We start from the raw sequence: 9,932 nt of genomic DNA on the forward strand, positions 1-9,932 counted from the left end.
CTTTCCATCCTTTACAAAGCTGTATTTATAGTTGGTTTATGTTGGAGGAATTAACTTAAACCAGCATTTATTCATCTGCAGATCTTTGCCTGTGGCCAGCTGCTCTCTATCCACCTCTTTATCTGTTTATTTCCAAAGGAGAAATTGGATCCTCTGCTTCACCTGTGAGCCCTGATGACCTTGGGCACTGATGACATCGAGAACTTTTACCTGCTTTTTTTTCTATCTTTTCTATCTAACCTTGGGCCGTGCCTCAGTTCAGGAAGAGTAAGAAGGTTTAGGTCGTTAGCCGTGCAGTTTCCATGTTTCTGTTCCATTTGGATAAAAAAAAAAAGCTATTTAAAATGTTCACTAAAACTGCATGACGAAAAAACAGACATCCATAAATAAAATAAGACAAATAATGCAATTTAAACAAACGCCGCTTCTCATCCATTATTTAACGCTTTTCTTTCCTCTGTGGCTTCACGTCTGTCATCAGTAGGCTGGAAGAACACCAACAGGTTCTCAGGCACTTTTCCATTTCCACTCATACTGTTGATTATGATGGAGGTGAAGAGAAGAAACACTAAGGATTACAAAATAAATCTACATTGCTATAAAATCCTTTATTAAAAAATTCTGCTTTAGGCTTTTAGCTTTTAGGCTACGAAGCTGCTGATATTTTTTACTGAACCTCCCGTGACTGCGCCAGACATCAAAGTACTGGAACAAAAGCATTCTAGGCTAATTAAATGTGTCTCAGACTGTTTTTTAGTTTGAGGTAATTAAAAATTAAAGTTTTTAAATGAAATGAATGGAATTATTGCTTCACATATCTATATTTATATATTTAAATATATGTTCTGTATTAAAATTTCATAAGAAGGGCACTGGTGGCTCAGTGGGAGGTGTTTCGCCTGCCATGCGGAAGGCCCGGGTTCCATTCCCAGCCAGTGCCCAAACCCCAACCACTGGATGCAGTGCCGGTCCCAAGCCCGGATACAATGGGAGGGTTGGGGGGTGGGGGGGGTACAGGAAGGGCATCCGGCGTAAAACCTGTGCCAAGTTGTAGTGCGGACTGGACAGCCGCTGTGGCGACCCCTTGCCGAGAGCAGCCGAAAGACCAACAACATTAAAATCTCATATGGGACAAATTGTGAGTAACAATAATAATCTAACACCATAATAGAACACTGGCAGCACGGTGGTGTAGTGGTTAGCACTGTCGCCGTGCACCTTCAGGGTGCAGGTTCGATTCCTGTCTCTGTGTATATGGAGTTTGGATGTTCTCCCTGTGCTTGGTGGGTTTTCTCCGGGTAATCTGGTTTCCTCCCACGGTCCAAAGAAATGCTAATTGGTGTTTCCAAATTGCCCATAGTGTGTGAATGTGTGTGTGTGTGTGCGCCCTCCAATGGATTGCTGTCCTGTCTTCTGATGCCAATATTTGTCACTGGAGATGCTTTCATTGCTCCCCTCCATGATGTGCCACCAGGAATCATCATTTATATTGTTCATGTGTCAGAAGATCTTATTTAAAAAAAAAAAGACACAATCAGGGTTGAAGCATACAGATAAGCATGAGGGTTTAAAGATTTTCCACAGTGTTGGACTTCAGCATCCTCTCGTCTGTCTTTCCTTCCAGTTTGCCTTTTTACTAATCCTGAACAGACTCCACCCACCATCTACACTTCCTTAAACCAGTACAGTACAGTACAGGGGCACCTGGAGCCTATCCTGGGGGATCACTATAGGCAGTTTGGAACCTGGAAATCATCTACAACGCGTCTTTGGACTGTGGGAGGAAACTGAAGTAACCAAAGACATCACTTGTCACTATGTCAAACTCCACTGGACAATTTAAAACAGACTTTGTGAAAAAAAAATCTTTACATCATCTGATCTGCTTCACTTCAAGTTCACTGTGATGATGTGCAGAGACACAGATAACAAAACTGTGTCACTATGCAAACACATATGGACTGTATGTACACAGTATGTATGTGCGTTTGGTTTATTTAGTGACTTTTATTTAAAAACTGTGTAAACCGTGACATGACAATAATCTAAATCTAAATTAAGTGATATTCACCACCCAGTGGACCAGTTCCTCCAGTTAGTTCAGCATAATGTGGAGAGCGATTGTTTCTGGTGGCAATGTGTGTGTGCAGTGTGTGAGCTACTGTAGGGTGGTGTGGGTCATCAGTGGACTGGATCATAGCAACAATATGTAAAGATCTCTGATGGCTTTAAAAAGCTACTTAATTAGTTATCTTTGTTTGATCACGATTCCATGATGTTCCCAAACTTGCGATAAAATATAAATGATGATGATAATGATGATTATGGTTAAGATGATGATGATGATGATCATTATTATTGTTATTGTTGTTGTTGTTATTATTATAAGAAATTACAGTAAATAAAAGTCAGAAATTTTTGATGAACATTTTCTTTATTTAATTGCTGTATACAGTTTACTGTATAATAAGACAATGTATATGAATTAAATGCAGTACAAGATCTAAAATTAAAACCTTGCAGAATCAGATAGTTTAAGTTCATAGAATAGACCTTATATTTAACAGTCCAAACCTGAGACAGAAGTTAAAGCATTCAGGCCATGTCTCAGTCTTTTAGAAGACCCAAAGATAATTTTCTGTACATGGTGTCTGCTGCTTCAGTGAACTAAATAATCATTATATGTTTTTTGTTTTTTTTTCAATGAAAATCTTCTTGCGTAACCCATTTGGGTGAAAATATAAACTGCTGTTTTTCACAGTTTTTATTGGTTGAATGTGTTGATGCAGTCAAAGTTGAAAATAGAATTGTGTACTTATACAGTTTTTACAGTAAGGTTAATTTAAAGCAGCATTACAGACATCATTGTTCACTTGTACAGTGTGTGTATTAGTCATGAATGTGCACAGAAACTTCCATGTATCAAGAAATACCTGGGAAAAATAGGAATTTAATTTCAGAATGTTTGATCCAGGCATGAAGCCATAAGCAATATTTTAGAAACATCAGGAATTCAAGTACAGATAAATGGCGACCCCTTGCCAGGAGCAGCCGAAAGAACAACAACAACAACAACAACAACAACAACACGTGCAAATCCCAGCTCTTAAACCTCCTTGGTCATAAGACATTAACATTAAAGCATAAAATAAATGAATGAATGAATGATAACATCACAAATCACAGCTCTCACATCACATCATATCACATTATGACATACAGTATACAGTACTGTACATGAAGCATTAAAGCATAAGATGAATGAATTAAATACTTAAACTATCAGTACAATATGTTTACTATTTCTTTAATTTCCAAACAGTAAATCATATATAATATTAAATTGTATAGAATTATAGGATTTAGGCACAGGTATGGACTTAGAGCTCTTCCTTCTTTTGAATCTCGGTTCCATCTGGCTGCTGTAACCATTCCACTGTGATGTTCTCTGCCATCCCATGATCCTTCACTTTCTGCTTGATCTGAAGAGCAGAATAAGACTTTTTATTCAGTAACTAAGTGTTAATGGGATATTGTGGAGCGAAAGACCAACCTGCTCCATGATGGACGTTTTTATTTCAGCGCCACTCACACCCTGGTTAGACCGGACCTTTAATCTAAGGATTTGCTTTATTCCTGTGATCTCTGGATATAAAAGCATAAGGACACATACGAACACAAACATGAACAGACATTCTTAAAGCAGTTGAATTTAGTTTTAATTACACGACTGAATTAAATGTAACTCACCTGAATAACAAAAGAAGGGCTTTAGGTCTGAACACTGCGCATCAACAGCCTGACTGTTATTGAAATAACCACAGTTTTCATTCTGCAGGACATTATCAGGTTTTCCAGACATCCAGCTAATGGTTGAGAAGTTGCTTTGGTCTATCCACTTCCAGGAGTCTCTGAACAGACCAAACCAAGTCCAGCCCGAGGTCAGTCCCTCTATAACCGAGTTCTCAGTCATGTCTCTCGCGCTGGCCAGGTCTGTGTGATACTGTCTACAGTAAACCTGGGCTTCATACCACGTCATGGTAGTAGAGATGTAAATGTACCTCTGATTGCCAGTTTTACCCTCTGTGAGAATTTAAAGAAAAGATTTGAATATTTGAATATTCATGAAATGTTAATGCAGCCAAAATGTGAAAAAAGCGTGTTCAAAATAAAATTGAAAGGCAGAAATATGTGGAGAAACGCTATATTCATTGCCTTAGGTGTCGTTAGGTGTCAGTGTTGTTCCTGTCTGATTACTCACACAGATCCTGTTCTGTTTAATATTTTTGGCACATGAGGTCAACCTTAAGTTCAATAAACAACTCTCTATTGACAAAAAACACTCTTTATTGACAAAAAAAGTAACCAATAATATGTAAACAGGATCTCACCATCAAAGCACACAAAGGGGTATGGGTATGTACATGCCACATCCCACCAACCGCCCATACTGAGCACACCACACTCTTCATGCCCGTCATTGTTATTAGGCTCGTCTGCACTCCATCTGGTCAAACTACCAAGAGGCTCATTGCCAAGAGACCAGCGCCAGCTGTTGATGTCATTGTACAGTCCAATCCAAGCACTGGAGCTGAATTGTTGTCTCTGTGCTTCATTCTGGAGTTGGAACATGTTGTCATTACTTTCGATAATAGCCAGGTCAGTGTGTGTGGCTTGGCAGTAAACCCGAGCATCAATCCAATTTCTCTCCTGCTGGATCAGATAGTATTTACGAGGGACGGACAGGATGAAGGGGATAACTCCTGTGGATAAGAGGTTTAAATAAAGTCCTTATATCATTTTAACTGTTCAGTATAGCCCCAATTCTTTTTTTATTTCTTTTTTGATACAATACATTAAAAATTAATTGATTCATAAACATCCTGGCCAAAAAAAAGTCACCACCTGCATATAATTACTTGAATAGTTAAGTGTTTTCCACTGGATAATTACTGCAGTGATTAATGCGGTTCAGCTGTAACAGGTTATTTAACCCTAACTGATGCAGTGTGGAGTCGCTCATTTCTTTCACAATCATGTCAGATGTATCCTGTGGGCGTGGCAAAGATGTAACTCAGAAGGGTCAAATTATTGTCCTGCTTCAAGCATAGAAAACATCTGAGGAGATTGCTGAAACTACTGACATTGGGTTAAGAATTGTAAAGCACTTGTGACCCGTCATCTTCCAGGAAGAAATATGGTCGGGAAAATATCCTGACTAAGTGTGATGGAAGATCATCATCATCATCATCATCATCATAATAATAATAATAGAAACAACAACAATATAACTAACAGCTATGTAAGTTCTACTGTTGACATCCACTTCTCAGAGAGGCTAATTTGATTCACCCATCGTTGCAAAGTGGCATTGCATAAGCTTATTGAAACCATGCCACAGCCGTAATCAAAGCAATAGGCAGGCTAATGAAATAGTGTATGATAGTGTGTGATATTTACTGTACTGTAAATTTTCATGTACTTGTATTTTCCTCACCTGTGCAAAACAGGAAAATAAACAAGCGCTGCTCCATTAGTGATGTGTTTGCAGGAAACTCACTAAAGAATAAGAAATGTAATTAAAGTACATCATGTGATAATATTTCAAATTACAATAAAATGATTTTTTTTTCACCATCACAATATTAAATTAAAACTGAACTTAGCATTTAGCTTAGCATTTATCTTTATGGTGTGGTTTTTTCCCAAACATGTAAAAAACATTTTCAGAAGTTGCATCTCAACTTCTCAAAACTCAAAAGAGCGCAGTACTTCACAAAAAAAAAACTTCACAAATCTCTTTTGAAATGAAACATAGCACTCAAAACCATGTTCTCTCTTTTTAAAACTGGTTCCTTCTACTGAAACACTACAAACAGCCTGTAGCGCAGCCACATAAGGGGTTGTTTTTATAGGCCACAAATAAAGTGGTAAGAAAGAAAGAAAACCACCAGGTCTTTTTAGCGACCCCTGTACGGTTATTTTATTCCCCAGAATGACTGTGTTTTGGTTCCGGGGTTTAGCCCTTGCGCGCATACGCAGTTGTGCCACGGAGGAACCCCGATGACCTATCGACCTATTTTAGTTACGGAGGATTACTTTTCATTACTGGATTAATCTTCATTGGACACATTCAGTACCCTTCTCGTTCCGTTTTCTCGTGCTCCCGGATTATACATCTTTTACCGGTGAGGCCGAGCCATCTCTCCTGTACACCATTTCATACTTCACACATTGTTTATAGATGTATATATTTTTTTATATATGGTTTTGTTGGTGCACCTTATTTGTTTGTTTGTCTTTTTCATATAATACACTTTGGGTTTGGTTAGAAGTTGTTGTTGTCACGTGTCTTGTCTTGCTCTGCAAAGATTGTGCAACACCGGAAGTAAGTAATATTAGCCCGTGTATAGATTTAACACACCGAATTTGTGTAATTAGCTCTAAAATAAGATCCGAGCGTTACAAGCTATCACATGCCAATCTCTTACAGAGCATCAAATACACACTGATCTGATCATCTGAAAACAAAACCACCAGAAACATGACTTTGAACATTTGAACACCACCAGGAGTGTTTGTGGATGTTTTGTCTTCATGAGGCCATGATACATGCTCAATCACATACAAGGGTGTGGACATGAGGACAGAAGTTTAATTATCTGAATGAAAAGAAACCCCTTTTCTCTCTACATCTGTCCAGCACATCTCACAGAACCTTGATAAATTCCAAGACTGGGGATTTTGGAGGCCAAGTCAAAACAACTTGATTTCTTTGTCATGTCCCCTAAATCATTTCTGACAATATAATCAGTGTGGCAGGGTGCGTCCTTCACCTGTGAGTCTTTTCCATTTTATTGGACTGTGAATTCAACTGTAGTTGAGGATTTTCCAAAATTAGGATTATTCTCCTTCAGGACAGCTTCACAGGACAGACATCTTCTATCATCATGTCCCGGGACTGATTCATTAAAACCGGTGAGGTCAACTAATTTCTCACACATCCACCACCTCCCCACCTATAATTGACCCATGGGCACAATTTCTGCATTAATTTCTGACATTATATACACATACAGTATATACATATATGTATCTGTGGATCAGACCTCCACATCGTTCACATTCTTCCTGGCAGAACTTCTTCAGTTCATTGGACATTTCCTAAAAGATCAATCTTAGTTTCTTCAGTGCATAAAACATTTTGCCAATACCACTGTGAAGTGTCAATGTACTCATTCACAAACTTCAGCTGCGTGTAGCAATGTTCTTTTTAGTAAGCAGCAGATTCCTTTGTGGTGTCCTGCCATGGACACCCTGCTTATTCAATGTTTTACATACTGTAGACTCATGAACACAGATGTTATCCAGTTCCAATGGTGCTTTCAAATCTTTGTCTGTCACTCTGGGTTTTTTCTGTACCTCATTGATGAGTCTTTGTCGAGTCTTCGGGACATTTTGACTGTGTGTCCACTTTTTGGTAGAGGAGCCACTGTCCCAAAGTGTCTCAATGTAGACAGATAAATTTCTTGAAATTAATTTCACATGAAAGTCTCTGCAATCACTATGTAACCCTTTCCAGCTTTATGTAAATCCACAATTCTTCAAATCTTGATCCTAAATCCACTAAAAGCTCTTTTTGGCGAGGCATGGCTCACATTAGCATCTTCTTGTCATGTGGCGCAAACTGAAAAAGTGGTTTTATCAGTCAAAGCAGCTCAAGTCCACACCTCCAAACTCATTTTCTTAACGAGACTCTAGGTATGCCTGACTCCAACTAGGTTTTTTTAAATCATTAACTCAAGGATTCATATACTTTCTCCACCAGCACTATGAGGTTTTTATGGTTGCTCTCAATAAAGACATGAAAGATCAGAATGTTTCGTGTGTTATTATTATTTTAGGCACAATATATTTGTCTGAACGGATTTTGCAAATGCACTTAACAATACTGTTCTTGCAAGAACTATTACAGAAAGGCTGACCTCTGTGTCTTAAAATAACAACTAACTGTTGTTTTTGTTGTTATGTAATTACCTAATCCCATATGTGTTATTTTATAGTTTTGAATATATATGTCATATGCCTTTTTTGCTTCATGTATTTTGTAATATAACATGTGACATTATGTAAGTCCCAATGTGCCGTGTCACATGTTAGCATTGTTCAAAATGTAATTCATTTCAAAATCAAAGATGATAGAATTCAATCAAATGTATTACTTAATACTTTTACTTGGGCACATAACCAATTCCAACTTCAGCTGTAACTTGTGACATGCATTTCTTTAAAATACCACCTGAGTAAGTCCAAAGTGAATCAAGGTTCTAAAAAAGCCAACAAAAAACTTATAAACTTATAAACTTATAAACTATAAATAGTTAAGATAGTCGACATCCAACAGTGCTTCTACAACACAGAAGACCCGCGACGGTCGCTGTTATAACTGCAACACCAAAACCTCAAGAACACAGCTGCATTGATTTAATGCATTAACCATTGATCAACATGTTCATTTCCCCAGCCCTAATTTATAATAAGTACAAGACTTGTTTTAATTGGACAAATGCCACAATTTTGCCACCTCTAAAACCCTCCACCTATACAAGAACGGGTACCAGGTTATCAGCTCACGTTATTTATCTCTATAACATGAGGAGACATCAGACAGCCTTAAAATGCAATTTCTTTTACTATTTATTAAACTATTTAAGTCAATTAGAACTCGACACTGTTCTGCTGAAAGTGTAAGAATATTTAACTTTTAACATCCAGCCAGTAAACAAACTTTATTCTGTCAGATCAAATCTCAGCAATAATTTTCCAAGAAAAAATAAAAACATTGCATTTGTAAAGATGATTGTAAAATTTCAAATTTAAATTATTCAGTTGTTTGTTTAACATCTTTATTCGATCCGTGTGTGTTGAGTTGTACAACACATTTCACCTAAACCAGTTTTTAAAAATATTTCAATAGAGTTCTGAAACATACCTGAAATGTAAACGATGTTGTAGCCTTTTTATGTCTGTGTCCTTCAGAGACTTTCTACAGTGCCTGATTAGATTTGTTAATATTTTTCCTCTTTCAGGCTTAATGACGATGCAAAACATGCCCTTATTTCCATACTTTCCAATTTAACGTGAATGAAAATCTGCCACAACTGAGAAAAATACAGGACTAAAGAAATCACAGAGCAAATGTTACAATTCCACACATGGTTTTAATAAAGTGTTAAACCCCCACAGACTACCAGGTTAGACGTGCTCTGGAACAGATTCATCTAAGGATTTAAAATTAATTATAGTCATAATTAAAATCAAGTAGAAAAACGTTAATGTTACAGCAAAGAGAACACATTTACTGTCTACATGAGCTTTACCTGAGGGACCTTTAAAAACACACCTGAGAAGATCATGAACACAGGGCTCTTTCAGAAAGTGTGATTAATGAAAACTCAGTTAGTTGAGATGAATTCAAGGAAGCTGCAGGTTTTCATTTTCTAAAAGCCACCTCAGAGTTAGTTACTATGGCAACACATATACGCTGTTAAACTAACCTGCCCTGAGTTTCTCCTCCCCTTCAGCTGAAACCTGCAGACTGATGGAGGTGTCAGACATGACGTGTGCACAAATACTCTGCAGAAATCTTCACCCTAGAGTTTCCATGTAATATTAATAACACTGGCCAGGTTTCCAAGGCAACATTTGTCTGTCAGACATGTGACACTGAAACACTTACTGTAGTGTAAACTGGTTTAGTGCTTCCAGGTCATTCTCCACAATATTGCCACAGTGAGAGGAGAACAATCTTCTTCATAACCAGTGATGATACCGATCCTGGATGTCCTGCTAATGCAGGAGATGGGACAGCAGTCAGAGACACTGTACGCTCCCATCATTTTTTACTGGACTTTGTATCTCCAGTGTCAAAT

The 9,932-nt window shown here is 37.7% G+C and overlaps 1 protein-coding gene across 1 annotated transcript; it reads right to left on the reverse strand.

The window, feature by feature from the left end:
- Window positions 1-3,380: 3,380 nt before the first annotated feature.
- On the reverse strand, window positions 3,381-9,618 carry LOC128541229 (putative C-type lectin domain family 20 member A). Its single transcript, XM_053511564.1, has 5 exons — window positions 9,558-9,618; window positions 4,392-4,763; window positions 3,751-4,083; window positions 3,554-3,645; window positions 3,381-3,482 (listed from the first exon to the last, which is right to left on the reverse strand). The coding sequence occupies exons 1-5, from the start codon at window positions 9,616-9,618 to the stop codon at window positions 3,381-3,383; spliced, it is 960 nt and encodes a 319-aa protein (XP_053367539.1).
- Window positions 9,619-9,932: the final 314 nt, after the last annotated feature.

This window comes from Clarias gariepinus, chromosome 14 (assembly GCF_024256425.1).
Source record: "Clarias gariepinus isolate MV-2021 ecotype Netherlands chromosome 14, CGAR_prim_01v2, whole genome shotgun sequence".
In the NCBI taxonomy this organism is placed as follows: Eukaryota; Metazoa; Chordata; class Actinopteri; order Siluriformes; family Clariidae; genus Clarias; species Clarias gariepinus.

Coding starts and splice junctions, on each gene's coding strand:
- LOC128541229 (XM_053511564.1), bottom strand. CDS start 9,618: ATGTCTGACACCTCCATCAGTCTGCAGGTTTCAGCTGAAGGGGAGGAG. Junction 3,646..3,750: donor GCCCTTCTTTTGTTATTCAG/GTGAGTTACATT, acceptor TTTTATATCCAG/AGATCACAGGAATAAAGCAA. Junction 3,483..3,553: donor AAACGTCCATCATGGAGCAG/GTTGGTCTTTCG, acceptor TCTGCTCTTCAG/ATCAAGCAGAAAGTGAAGGA.